Source organism: Coturnix japonica, chromosome Z, assembly GCF_054131305.1.
Source record: "Coturnix japonica strain WE chromosome Z, WE-NBRP24, whole genome shotgun sequence".
Taxonomy (NCBI): Eukaryota; Metazoa; Chordata; class Aves; order Galliformes; family Phasianidae; genus Coturnix; species Coturnix japonica.
Genome location: NC_140702.1, coordinates 33,859,542 through 33,874,404, shown reverse-complemented (window position 1 = coordinate 33,874,404; position 14,863 = coordinate 33,859,542). Strand labels below are relative to the sequence as shown.

The 14,863-nt window shown below is 36.2% G+C and overlaps 1 protein-coding gene and 1 long non-coding RNA gene across 21 annotated transcripts in view; one reads left to right on the top strand and one right to left on the bottom strand.

The window, feature by feature from the left end:
- Positions 1-14,863, bottom strand: part of CDC14B (cell division cycle 14B) — a 51,233-nt gene that overhangs the window by 3,933 nt on the left and 32,437 nt on the right. For 3 of the 18 annotated variants that reach the window (XM_085529040.1, XM_085529041.1, XM_085529046.1), the window contains 4 exons: positions 14,131-14,269; positions 13,858-14,011; positions 13,034-13,134; positions 4,455-4,571 (listed from right to left, as the gene is read on the bottom strand). In XM_085529040.1, coding sequence (XP_085385166.1) covers positions 4,455-4,571; positions 13,034-13,134; positions 13,858-14,011; positions 14,131-14,269 — 511 coding nt within the window. Of the gene's footprint in view, positions 1-4,454; positions 4,572-5,037; positions 5,152-10,566; positions 10,713-13,033; positions 13,135-13,857; positions 14,012-14,130; positions 14,270-14,863 lie in introns of those variants that run through there. The other 15 variants (XM_085529047.1, XM_085529049.1, XM_085529050.1 and 12 more) reach the window with 9 other exon arrangements.
- Positions 117-10,056, top strand: LOC107306272 (uncharacterized). Of its 3 annotated transcripts, none has more exons than XR_014939448.1 (4): positions 117-4,443; positions 4,882-5,194; positions 6,459-6,596; positions 6,847-9,334. It is a non-coding gene; the product is annotated as an uncharacterized LOC107306272 (long non-coding RNA). The 3 variants fall into 3 exon arrangements; XR_001552061.3 differs by lacking the exon at positions 4,882-5,194 and adding an exon at positions 9,577-10,056 and having other exon boundaries at positions 4,318-4,443; positions 6,847-7,008; XR_001552062.3 differs by lacking the exon at positions 4,882-5,194 and having other exon boundaries at positions 3,639-4,443.

The following is a 14,863-nucleotide window of genomic DNA, read 5'->3' as shown; positions in this document are numbered from 1 at the left end:
GACAATATGAAGAAAGGCTCAGCTTCACACAAAAAAGCAACAGAAGATTAGAAGTACCATAATTTCATTAAGTACAATTGCTGTAAAGTATTCATTTTCATTCTCTCCCTCTGAAGTATCAGACTGCAGGAAAAGTAGAAAGAATAGTAAAGAAACATTAATATTTTTTAAGCTAGACTTAAGATTACATAGATAAACTCTGAAATGCTAAAGGTAATTTTCAGTATATGAACGAGGGTGTAGATGGCTCCTTCTACAATTTCCAATAAAGTAAAAGCAAATGAGATTGTAAAAGCATAATCCTCTCTTGTTAAAAGAAGTAGAAGAATCTATATCACAGTTTTCCTACATTTTCTCCTGTCCTCCCACTTGTCTTTTTCTGTAACAACTTCACCTCCATACTCTCATAAGAAGCTCTGCCTAACAAAATTCTTTGACCATTCATTATTTCACTTTTAACCAACTACTAGTTATGTACATAATTCTATGTCTCTGGTAAAACAGAATACTATTTCATTTGGGCCTCACTATGTTTCACTTGGCCTGAGATTTTCTTTAGTATCAATATGTTGGCCAGAATGACAGGGTTCTTATCCTGAAGTCAGCAAAGGTTTGTTACGCATTTCCGCTAGTCCAGCTATCTGTCCAAGAAGAATGCTCCTCCAGTCCTTCATGTACTTTGGAATCACGCCTAGATAATGATTATTTATGTTAAGAGTTAAGATTTTGAGATTCCTCTTCCATTTCACTCACCTTTCAGCTGATATAGCACATTGTTCTGTCAAAAGTGATTTGACAGGAAGAAAGTGAGGAGAGAAAAAGGAGAGGAAAATGACCTGTCTGTCCTTAAAATGATCTGGCATATACATCCTGTTAAGATACACAGACAGACTTCATTTCCAGTAACTCGCAAATTTACACAGGATACATCCTCAGTGGAGAAAAAAAGATTAGAGCAAAGACACCCCCCACAGAAGAAAAGGCTGTGGAGGATGCTTTAGTAATGCAATGTCTCGCAGTTACACAACAGTGTTATTTCAGTCACAAGACACAGTGTGTTATGTCCACCACTACTGACTGGTCTTTTGGCAGCTGACATCTCAAAACATTCCACAATGGAAATGCAATGAACATTATCAGCAATATACTGAAATTCTCTTAAGATCACTATGCAAAACCAGAATAGAATATTTTAACTGCAAACAGCTATTTTGGCTGAAATATCATTCTAGGGGCATTTTATATGATAGTGTCCAACAGTTGTGTCCAAGGATGAAATGGTAAACTCAGATTATGCAGCATTATGATGGGTCAAAAATGTGATTAATCTAGAGTAAAAATTGACTAAGATGGCCAGGAGTATCAACAAAAAAAGTTTTGTATAAAAACTGTGCAAGATGTTTCCTCTGGAACACAAGAGACAGGCAAGGCATGGAAAGAATAAAGGTCCTCGTTATTGTCAGATATTCAGAGAAAGCAACAGAACCTTGACAAAGATGGACATTGGTTAGGATAAAATCTCAATTTTTTAACACTAATTATTTCTCTCTTCATTGCATTCAATTTATCTGCAAAAGGTCAGTCAATCTATTTGCGTACTGTGACGTAATAAAACTTCATAGACTTGGATGGGTTGTGGCAATACTTATCGATACAAGCTGTAGGATTCAAGGATAGAGCACAGTCCTGCTGAAAAGGACTTGGGGATACTGGTGGATGGTAAGCAGGACACAAACCATCAATGTATCTTTGCAGCCAAGAAAGCCAAACATATCCTGGGCTGCATCAAAAAAAACATGACAGGCAGGTCAAGGAAAGTGATCCTGCCCCTCTACTTCGCACTGGTGAGGCCCCAATTGGAGTACTCTGCCCAAATGTGCAGTTCTCAATACAGAATAGACATGGCCTTGTTGGAAAGTATCCAGAGGAAGGCCACAAAAACTATCCAAGGGATGGAAAACCTTCCCTACGAAGACAGGCGGAGAGAGCTGGGGCTGTTTGACATGGAATTGCTGGAGCAGGTGCAGAGGAGGGCCACAGAGATGATCAAAAGGGCTGGAGCACCTCCCCTGTTTGGACAGCTGGGAAAGCTGCAGCTCTTCAGCCTGGATAAAAGGCGGCTCCATGGAGACCTTATGGCAGCCTTCCAGCACCTGAAGAGGGCCTACAGGAAAGCTGGGGAGGGACTTTTTGTAAGGGCAGGTAGCAAGGGAAAATGGTTTCAAACTGGAAGAAGGAAGATTTAGTCTAGATATTGGGAAGAAATTCCTTACTGTGAGGATCGTGAGACACTGCAACAGGTTGCCCAGTGAAGTTGTGGATGCCTCCTCCCTGGAAGCATTCAAAACAAGGCTGGACAGGACTCCGAGCAACTTGGTCTAGAGGAAGGTGTCCCTGCCTTTAGTAGGGGGAGTTGGAACTACATGATCTTAAAGGTTCCTTCCAACCCAAACTACTCTATAATTACATCATTCTGTGATTAAACCCAGAGAAGATTAGGCTTCAGGGGGGCTTGACAGCAGCTTAACAAAATCTACAAGAAAGAAGGGACTTTCTAGTGGGGCTTGCTCTGACAGGACTGAGATGGCTGTAAATTAAAGGAGGGAAGATTAACATTGGATATAAGGAGTAAGATTTTATAATAAGGGTGGTTAGGCACTGGAACAGGTTGCTCAGAGAGGGTTTGCATGCTCCATTCTTGGAGACATTTGAGGCCAAGCTGGAATGGACTCTAAGCAATATGTCCTAGCTGCAGATGTCTCTGAAAAAGCATGAAAAAAGAAAGCAATGCTTAAAAAAAAATAAAATTGAGTGAGGTTTTGCCAAACACTCTAATAAAAGGACACCTACAGGATTAACAGCAAGGTACTAAAGTAGAAATCCGGTATATGTACAGCCTTACTGAAATAGCCTTTAGAGGGATGAGTACACAATTAACTCTAAGATAAAACAATAATTAAGAACTCCAGAACTGTGACAATAAATATTTAGGGCAACTCTGACTATGCAGTCCAAACATAAATTCATTGACATTCTTCTATCTCAAATGTTAGAAGAAATAGTATATGGAATGAAGTATTTGGGGTAGAACTTTTAGAAAATACATTAAAATAGGAAATACTTTATGAAATCTGAGATAATTTGAAACCTGATCCTTGGTCCTCTGAGTCATAAATCTGTCAACACATGTATAGCATTTCTTTCAAAATAACTGAAATCTTCGTTGCTCTGAAGTTTAGGGATGCAGTGGATAAGTAGTCTTATCTCCCACAACACAAACATCTACTTAAAGGTGTGTTTTCCAGGAACTGAATATGCCCATTCAATTACACAACTGCAAGTATATACCTATGAAAAGTTGCAAGTATAAAAAATATAATCCATAAAATTCATATAGCTGCTGATGAAAATTTTGACTAGCACATTCCTGCAGACTGGTATTAGTTAGACTACTTCCTTCACCCAGGAGAGTGGATTTTTCATAGTATCTCTTATCTTCAGTAAAGGGTGAGGTTGTGGAAACAAAAGCTATGTAGGGAAAAAAAACTGCACAAAATCTGGGAATTTTCAGCAAAATTTACTAAGCAACCCACATAAACTAGAATTTGTGCATTGTGGATTTGTTGTTGTTGCTGCTGTTATTTGCCACCTTTTTTCTCTTCCTAACAAAAAAATATATCTTCATCACCCAGCAGATCCATTCAAAAGTTGCTCCTTGTAAGCCCAAGACATGTTCATCTGCAGCCACTGAATATTACTTGAAAATTCTATCAAGTTATATTCTGAAGTTCATCTTTGATAATGTCTTGGAGAGCTACTGCAGAGAGGCATGAACACATATGCCTGCAGAAGAAACATATTAGTACTGCGGACATAGCCACATTCTTCTGCATCAAAAAACACTTTCACTCTTGCATACATTCATTCTAATTAAGATCTCCCTAAACTCTGGAATGAATTCAGGCCAGATAATCAGTGATATTCTCATTACGAAATCTCACACCAGAATACATATACATTTTATATACCTCACCTACCCACTGCTGGATTTGCCCTACAAGTGCATTTCAGTCATCCACAACAAATTTAGCAATCTAAATCTAACTCTTAATGCTGTGAACAACTTTACTTCTTTTACTCCAGATTAGGTTTGGTAAAGACAAGATTTTTTTTTAATACCAGAATCCCTTAACTCCTGCAGCTATTACTCACATTAGAAATAAGAATAAAAAATTCTGAAAGTTGAAAGAGTCAGCAGCATAAACTGATCATGTAAGATGTAAAGTTCTGTATATTCTCAGTACATAATTTAAGACAAAAAAATGCTTCTCATTTCGCATTTTCAGGAGGAGGAATTAAACTGTGGCAAAAGCCTTTAACAGCAATGGACGCACCAGCTCAAAAGTATTTGTCTACAGAACAGTTACTGGATCTTTAAAGAGGGTAACTCTCACCTTTTTACACTTTTGTTTCTTGCTGCAGACCTGGTAGTTCTTTTAGTAATGTTTGTACTGTCAGAAATGCTAGGTTCAGAGGTTTTATTTTTCTGAACACTGGACTGCAGAATTACTCTGAAAAGAGTAGGAAAAAAGAAGAGATTATACAACCTGAAAGTTTCTAGGAAAACACAGAAAAGAGGGTATTACATTTTCAGCAAATCTAACAAGTATTAGTGGGCCTCTCATTTTGAAAAGCAGATTTTTCCACCTAAAAATCAGCCATCTCCTTATAATGTTCTTGTTGTAATTATGGTAATATGCAGGCTTTTTTACAAATATAGATAGATACCTTTCTGTGTGAAAAAAAAAGAAAATATATATATATATTCTAATTTTTTTTAACCAAGAAGAGAATAAATAATAATTCGGAGTTTTCTTTTAGGTTTTTAGAGAACAGCAACAACAAAAATCTATTACATGTTGCTGCAATAACAGAGAAAATGAAGAATGAAACTAATGTATGCAACAAAACCAAATGTCATTTTCCAGTCTGACATAGAAAGAACTGAAAAACAAAACAAGACAAAAAAAAAAAACCAAAAAACCAAACCAAACCAAACCAAACTAAACCAAAAAACTAATTTGATTTGTGAAGAAGTGAGTCTCAATGTCCTGAAGCCAACCATGAAATACTCCCTTCAGATACAGCTGCCTGGGAAAAAAACACGGAATATGCCAGCACTCTGTTATTACAGGTAATAAGAATGCCATTCTCAAAAGCTGGCTGTGTTTAGCAGCTTCTCCTGAGGACTCTAGAGCAATATTCTGACTATTTCTTTAACAGGAAGAAAATAATAGTGTTGCTTATAGCGTCAACACCAGTAACACAAAGTAACTGTGAAATGCAAATAATTATCTTCATCTATCCTGCAGCTTGCTTGTAGGGAAACCACATTTTCAGTATTCCTTAGTACCTGCAGTAAAATTACGATCCTATGGGAAAAAAATAATAACAACAACTCAGATATATATGCAGTCTAGAGGTATACGTTTAGTACGACTATTTTCTAATCCTTCAACCTGTGCAAGTTTCTAACTATGAAAATATGCATCATTGTAGATATTAATGTAACCTCAGGACACATTCTTTTCTTCCTCTTTTGGTATTAGCAATTCAGTTCTTAGTGGCTTCACTGAGAACTCTCTGTTAGTAGACTGCATTCGATTCGCCATCAAAGTTTCATTAAATTAAATAAGCTGCTACCCAATTGTTTAATATCCCAACAAATCTGCTTTCTAAGAATCCTATATATAAACATAAAGATAGGTTCTGGAGCAGAAATGGACAGGTATTCATGGGAGAAAATATATATGAGTACTTCTGTACTCATACAACATACTTACCTGTCAAGAGCAGATACTGAAAATTTTTATAGGAAAATAAAAACTTGTATATTTACTGTTTCAGATGGGGCTTATACTAGAACTGGAATACACGAATGTACATGAAAGGGCATAATTTCATCTAAAATCAACTCTGTAGTATATTTTTCCATTTTACAGCAGAAAAAAATGATCAGCAACCTAGTTGTAAACAAAGTTACTACTTCTATATTGTTTGGAAAATGATTATATAACCACAAAGTTCATGTACTTTAAATTTCTATATGAACAAGACTCTTCTAATATTTCAGACTTGCACCTTGATTTGCAGAAGTCCAAACCTGCAATACTGTAACAGCAAGGACTACTGAAATGCAATGCAAATTCCACTGTACGCACTACAATTTTCAAGTCAAAGGAACCAGTTATATGAGAGGCTGAAAATAGAATATGAGCACCTACAAAATTGTATCACGTTGCAGCAGACAACACGAGTTCTTCTACAAAAAAATCTGTTTTATTTGTGTGTATAGGGTGAAAGGGTTCAAAACCTTAAATTTCACTTTGTAATTTCTATTGTTCTTATAAAGCAACTCTAATAAGTTCTAATATCAAAACCTAACATTCTCTTTTCAGTGTAGCTGTTGTACAACAGGAACCAATTTGGAGCCCTGCACTTTGAACTACAATTTGCAAATGATGCCCACAGTGAAAAGAAGTCAACATTACATCCTCCACCTGTGCCACCAGTGATTTCCAGGACCGAATTAACAGGTACAAAACCCACTTAGCCTCTTGACTATTCATCACTTAAAGTATGACTGTAACATGGCGCATGCTGGTTAATTACTGGTTATGCAGACAGACGTATGTAAAAAAAAAAAAAAAACGTGTTTTCTCTGTAAATATATGCATACAATGTCTCTTAGTATAGAATGCATGTAACATACATCTAAAAGAAAGCAAATATTGGAACATTATCTAATTATTACCACTTTCTTATAGTGTCCTTTTTTTTTTCCAGACACCAAAAGCTCAGAGAAGAAGCCACTGTTTATTGATTAAACCTACATACTCATCTAGATTAAACCTACATACTCATTTAAATATGAAGTAAAATGCTGTGAAGCAATAAGATAATAATCTTTCATGAGCACATAAACGCTATCTTTCTGACATATTGTAGGTAAGTCCTTACATTCCATGTGATTTTGTGTGTTTGCAAAAAAGAAAGAAAATAAAAAATGGGACTAGGAATTATAAAAATATGCACCATATATGACTCAACTTTAAGATCAAGTCAACCACAGCATCCTCCTCTTAAAACTACTGTATTTAACAAAAGGTAGGGAGAGGAGCAATCCTATGGTATCAGCTTAGAGCCAACTTAAAGCACAGAAGATATGTCATTTTTACATCCAAGTGAGAAAAAAACATCACACAGCTAGCCCAAGAGAGTAAAGCCCAGTTGAAATTCCTATTAAAAAAACTTTTGCTAAATGATCAGAGAAACAGGTTTGAATCAGACTAAAACTTTTGCCTTTGAAGGCTCAGAGCACCTCATGGAAAACAAATTCCTATTTGCACCTCTGTCTGACATGGTATTACTAAGCACTCACATCTGTCTTAAGACCCAGCTTTCAGCTTGGGAGCTGCATTACTTTTAATGTACAGAATTTTGATTTAATAAGTGATTACACTGGCAGCCTCATTTAAGAACTGGTTTCATAGGTGCATTTCATAAAGAACATGATTCTCAGGGCACATATTTACTGCTTGGTAACTATTAATGAAAAATAGCATGTCATATTGGACAGCTGAACAATTAACTTACAGAAGTACCAGCAGAAAATGCATCTGACGTACAAAATGCTCCTCATCTCAGTGAAATATCATTTTAAAAAAAAGAAAAATCCTGAAGATATGCTAAAAGATGCTTTAATAGCCAAGCTATTAAAATATGTATGCTATGAATTTTTCATTTCCATCTGAACCTAATACATCCTCCAACATGACACTAGTTTGCATACCACTTCTCTTTAAGCTAATATACTGGTCTTCAAACAAATCAAAACCTGCTTTGGTATAATAGTGTTGGGTCAGTAACACCAACTTCTAAATAGTTCACAATTTATCATTTAAATTGAAGGAGGAGGGGACACATAACAACATGGCATAAAAGCCCAACTCACAAACCCAGGCCAAACACCAGAAAACTTCAGAAAAATCATTGCATGCCAAAAAGCTTGCATAAAAATAATTGATTAGAATGTCCTAAGAAGGGATAAAGTGAAGAGAGACTACACCGGAGCGCATCTTCTCTGACCTCCTGGTGGTAGTTTTATTCTTACCAAGGTTACTACTTTATAAGGTCCTGATTTTGTCTGGGATGAGTTAATTTTGTTCACAGTAGCTAGCATGTACTATGTTATGAATCTAGGATGAAAATAACACTGATAACACACTGGTACTTAAGCTCTGCTGCACAGAGCAAAGAACATTTCATCTCCTCCCACTGCTCTGCCAGCAAGAAGCTAGAGGTGCATAAAGAGCTGACAGAGGACAGAACCAGGGGAGCTGACCTAAACAGGAAAAATAAGTGTCCCATAACCTATCATATCATGCTCAACTGTAAAACTGGGCCAAAGAACAAGTAATTGGGACACCTGGCATGATGGTGTTTGCTTTCCCAACTAACAGCTACGTGCAATGAGCTCTGCTATTCTGGAAGAGGCTAAACACATTGACTGCTGATGGGACACAGTGCATTGTCTTGCCTTCACAAACCGCTTTTGCTTTACCTACAAAACTGCATTTCAACCCACAAGTTCTGGTACTTTTTTTACCTTTGCAATTTTCTTTCCCAGTGCTGCAGGGCCTGAGTGATTGAGAAGCTGGGTAGTGCTGAGCTGGTTGCCGGGTTAAAACATTACACTGTCAAATACAACACTGCTTTCTCACCACCTTTTGATTTTCAGGAAGGCTGGCTTGAGATATATAACAGTCCTGTAAGTCATTGATAATTAGCTCTTCCATCTACAGGTAAACAGCTTACAGAACTGCCAGACTAGCTAAAGATGATGACTGAATCATCTGACAACTTGGTCTCTTAAAACATGACAGATACTAGCTGTGAAATGGAGAGAATGTTAGCTCAGCTTTTAAGGAAAATTTAAGTATTTTCTATTCTAGGACATAAAACAACACTGCATGATTGTCAATTCTGAATAGGAGGCAGTGGCACCAGTAGCTCAATTGTTAGTATAATAACACATTTACTAATATCAAATACTCTTTTCTCCTACCCCTTAGCAAAGGAGCTTTTACATAGAACACAGAAATATTAAAAGAAAGGAAGACAAATGAAACTGATCTTACAATAACAGATTAATTTCTTTAAGATGGTGTTCACAATTTATTCTTTCAGTTTGCCTTTAGAAATCTGAGCTTCACTTCTGTAAAACACTGAGACAAGATTTAATGCTACACTGACAATAAAACTTTCAAAACAAGCCTCATTTTAGTGTGTTCTTCGGCAAATCTTGGCACCAATGGGGGCGGGGGGGGGGGGGGATGTAATTTGAATTTTACGGGTTTTTGTTTTTTGGTTATGTTCTGTTTTGTTTCTGCAGAAGAACAGATTAAAATGACCTCAGCTAAGGCTAGTGGAATAACAAAGTAGTCAACAACTCCCCCAGTTTTTATTTTCAGTGACTGACTTACTTTAACAAAATTATTTTATGCTTTTTTTCAGTGTGGCTGCAAGGCTCCTGATCTTTCTCTAAGAGCATTGGATATTCAAGCATTCACTTGAAGTGAACATTTTATTTTGGGGGCAGTAGAAGTGGTGGAGTGGTGTCATAGAGACAGGGAAGCAAACAGAAGCTGTTTTGGGTTTCCTGAAAGTTCTGTATGCTGCTAAAATTTTATTTGGCCAAAAGGTGAAAGTTGCCATTGATGAAGATATTGCACTAAGTAAAAAGTGGCTGTAACCACTCAGACAAAAGCTGAGTGGAGAAAAGTGTACAAATTGTACTCAAGTAATGAATGTGTTTAATGATTTAACTCCTGAATTTGGGTAACAGAAAGAATGTATTAAACTATTCCTATAATACTCTGTAAAAATAGCTAAGAACAAAAGATGAAACAGCTTGTTTGAGTAAATAAGTAAGCCTTGACCTAATGCCTGCAACCTGTCTCATCTTCTGTTACAAGGTCAAAAAGTGTAAAAATTTACTGTCTCTTGTGACACAATACTACAATCTGTTTAAAGAAAAACAAAACAAAACAAAACACTGCCACTTCTAATTCCTGGCACTGCACATGAATAATACCGTCATTTAGAAATTAAGCACCTTTGCAAGTTTATGAATTTTTAAGTAAAAATGGAGCTAAAATCTTCACTTGCAATATGCAATGGAGAGGATCACATTATAAACCAGTTTTATTTCTTTTCCTTTTACCAGATATAGTTCTACTTATTTGCAGGAGCATGCAGAGAAGAAAAGCTTCAAAATTATAAATAACCCTAATTATAAAAGCTCTGCACCTTTTGCATTGCAAGCCAGCCATAAAAATCACTCAGTTATTACAAATAATATAGACAAAATTACAACAAAGCAAGAGCAGTGCAATTTACTCTTGCAACAAAGCCAGTAAGGAATATGATGTGAAAACATGCATTTATGAGACATACTAGACAGAAAGCATGAGCTATTATAGAGAAATGGAATGGGACACTTACACAGTGGCTCTCTTTCAGGGGGTCCTGATGGTTACTATGTTCTTAAACCATCTAGACAGAATAGCAGGCTGGGAAGAAGGGAGCCACATACAATCCACCAGATGACAATGCTACACAGTGTAGACACCAGCATAGCTAGGAGCCATCTAAAAAGGGGTTGGAGGGGGAGGAAAAGATGAACAAAAATTCAAAAGCAAAAGCTATTGCTGCATTTTAGCTTGTTTCAAGTTCTTCATAAAGCATACTGCTTCATAATCTTTGTCAACCATTTTCTTACTTTCCATATGAATCCATGCAGCCGTAACTTGTCAAATGTATCTGCGTTTCACAGGAAGCAAAACAAAATTTCTAAAATCCTCACTGAGGTCATCTACTCCAAAGAAAACTGTCAACAGTTCAAAAATAAATGCATTCTAGGCAATTTGTAGCCAACTCTCATGCAGTTTGAACAGGCCATACCAATAGATCTTACTTCACAACCACATTTTGATACAAAAATACCAGACCAGAGCCAAAGCACTTTCTAGCAACTATTTTTGAACACTCAAGACAGCAAGGGTGCATTACATTCCTGTGTTCAGAAGTGCCAAAGCTAACTGATATTCCATTTGCCAAAGGTGTACCATATTGCTCACTGCAACATACACAAAGAATCCATTCACAAAAATCACATAAAGCTCATACAACCATCTTCAAAATCCTATACAGAAACCCCTTGTGACTCAAAGTAATGCTTTTAGCCCTAAAAAGACTAATCTTCTCAGCTTCTGGTACTCTTATTTTGCTTCTGTTTTTTGTTGTAGTAATTATTTTGTTTTCTCTCTGAAATAAAACTATGTCGAGTATTTAGAAATTTCTTTTTGTTTGCTTACACAAGATCAATTTCTCAGTAGCATTAACTAATTTTTAAGATTCTGAACTAAAACAGAAAAAGGCTCAGAGTTGTTTAGGTATGGAGGACTTCTAATTCTGGTAAGGCAGCTAAACATCCCTACTGGTATTTTGGTTGAGTAACAGTAATACTCCGTCATCACATTATCTCCGTACAAGCTGCAAACTATAAAAGCACCTCCAGCAAGAAACAGTAAAAAGGAAATTCCAATTCATTGTTAGTGTATCACCTCCCTGTGCCAATATGCATGCAAAAATACTGTAAGCCCTAAATTACCCTGTCATTCTAAACATTCATTCTAAAGAATATGCTGTAATGGAGACTTTTCACAAACTTTATTATATGACTTAAAGTACCACATATTAAAAAAGTATTAGGAAGTAGAAATGAAGGCAATATATGCTTTAATGTGCAAGGTAGCCATTTTTTACTGTACTGTTTGAATACGCTGAGGTGGGTTTGGTTTTTTTGTTTTTTGGGTTGTTGTCTGACTTTTTTATTTTTAAACAAAAATCAGTTGGTAGAGGCTTTTTTTCTCTATATATTGTTCACTATATGGTTGTCTGTGCGAATGATGACTGTGAATGACAGAGATTCTTTTAACTAAAACAAAAGTCAAATTCTTACTCAGCAACATGTGAGGCTATCCAAAGACACTCTTGTAACTTTTGCATATTTTTACTATGCATGTTTCACTTCACTAAAAGTCTGATGACACTTTTTGGACCATAGATAGCTATGGATTTAGCCTCATCATCCCTACAGAAATACAGCATACAAAAAGCCAAGTTGCCTTTGTTCTAATTCCAGTAGTGTAATATTTGCAAAAATCTACCAGCCAGAGGTCACCCTTTCTTTCATAGCAAACAAATGAGATCTCAGATATGTCTGAACTGTCCGTGCAGTTTGTGTATGGGGAGACAAAAGTTCTTCCATCTACAGTTGCTGCAGCCTACAACAGATGCAAACAACAGCTGCCTACAGACTTCTTTTTACAGGTGGTTTTCATGCTTATTTTAAATAAGGAGACTAACATACCAGGTTCCAAGATAGAACAGGTCTCCTTAGAGTTTATTTATTGAAATACAGCTACTATCTGCCTTCCTGTCTATCAGCCATTATCCCAAAGTTGATAGGATTTAGGGAAAGTTCCCCAAGGAGAAAGAAATGAAACTAAGCTAAAGACTTTTTTTCAACTGGCCCTACTGCAAAACTAAGAACACACTATGTTTCAAGCAATCAAACACCACCAATCACTCATATTCTTCCACTGCTATAATACCACAGGAAGGAAGAAAAAATTACTAGCATAGAGCATTCTTAAGTACTACAGGAATTTACAGAGCACAGAGCACTGGAGTCAAACACAGAAAGAAAGTGAATAATGCAGCTCTTCAACCACGCTCTCCTGCCTCCTTAATGCAGTCAGCAGAACTTTTAGGAAAAAGGTGAATCTCAGGCTTATTTTAAATGAGCGAAATCAGTCCTGTCAACAAATTTATGAGTGCTAAGGTAAAAATGCAGGAAGAAGAGAGTAAAAGTATTTCTGGCAGTTTTATTCATAAACTGACTCACTTTAGTGGAGATGCGGTTGTAGATTTTGCTTTTCTTTTACTTTTCAGAGCACGAAGCTTATCACCTTGTGTTACACAGTCTGTTTCATCTTCATCACTGTACTGGATAAGAGGGAAAAAGCCCAAGATTTAAATGTATACACTTGGAAAGAATTACCTTTACTTTAAATCATGAAGTTAGAATTACCTCCAAAAGAAAGATTGCCAGCATAGAATTGAAAGAAATTCACTTAAATAAATGCAGCTCTATTTCCTGTGATGTCACGTAATTGCATGCATCAAAGTGTTCAAACATTGGAAACACATCTCAAATCACAGTTTTGGCACCATGTAACACTCACTCATCATTTCCCTCAACTATCCACCTTTTTTAAAAAGTTGCACCTTTTTTTTTTCTTTAAAAGTAGACAGCTTCAAAAAGTTGTACGGTAGTTGTAATTACTTCGAAGTTTAAGATAGTGAAAAACTTTTCATTCCTCCCCTCAAAACACAGAAAGCAATACAGTAATATAGCTGACGATCTAAAACACAAAATTTTTGACTGCAAGTTTTAAGTTCCAATATTGTTTGCTCTCATATTTATCTAACTGCAAGATTCAACTAGGATGATAATGCTCCTACTTTGCCTATGTACTGTGCTTCATTTTTCAAATCATAATTCCTGTCCATAGCATTTTTATCCCCAAACGTCTTGACATAAAAAAAGCAAACCATAAAATGGTACCTGATAACACAGTTCTATTGTACCCACAGGTTTGTTTAGAATCTAAGTAATCCACATCAGCATTCACAATTTTCACAAAAGCAAGAAATTCAGACTGTTACCAGTTCCGTGTCGTTTTGGATGGTTCTCCTGTTTCTAACACCATTAATTGAAATATGACCTACTCCGGATACGATTCCTGTTACACCCATTTCACAGTTTCGTCTCAATTTTGCATGGAAAAGATCTCCTTCTCTCCAAAGTTCTGGCTGTTTTCTATCATAGTATAGAAAAATAACCCCATAACCAACAAATTAACAAAACAAAATTTACGGATACAATAAAAAAAGCACACTAGATCTATTTTCAAAATTATTTGTAGTCAATCTACTTACTCCATCAGGAAATGTTGTTGTGGTCCAATCACTGAACCTGGTCTATTTATTCTAATCCAGGCAATAGTTTCAGCAGCTGTCATTCGATAATGCTTCATAATATAACAGGCAATAAGTGTGCCAGTTCGTCCAAGACCAGCTGTGTAAGATAAAAGGATGGCTTTTTTTTATATGCTTATTTTCATCTGGAAGCTGCTGCAGCTACGGACATTGTTACTCAGACAAAAAGTTAAAAACCTATTTTATTAGCTAAACTTGTTGATGGTAGAACTCACTAAGTGCAACCCACCTTTAAATTTTTTTCCCCTCATATATATGGTTAGTAACACATTGATTAAGTGTTTTTTAGTATCTGTTAAGTATATCTATATTTACACACACACAAAAGCATATAGGTTGTTTACATAAATGGGCATGACAATGTTTTTAAGTGGGTACAGGACAGATGCCTTTTCAGGAAATTCACAAAGCACTTTAATTGCAAACTGATCATAAATTGCAATAACATCAGTTGCTCTTCTTTTTATTCCTAAGGAAAAGCTAAATTTTACAATAAGAAAGTTTGGGCATTTGCCAAAAGGAGGACTACTCTAGAAAAGTTTCCTACTTGCCCCTAGAAATGGTATCATTAACATGGACAAATGTGAAAAGGAAAAGAAGAATGCTAGTTTTGTGGATTCCCTGCTTATCACTTTCTTGTTCTTTCATTTAATAACCAACTGAACACCTGTGT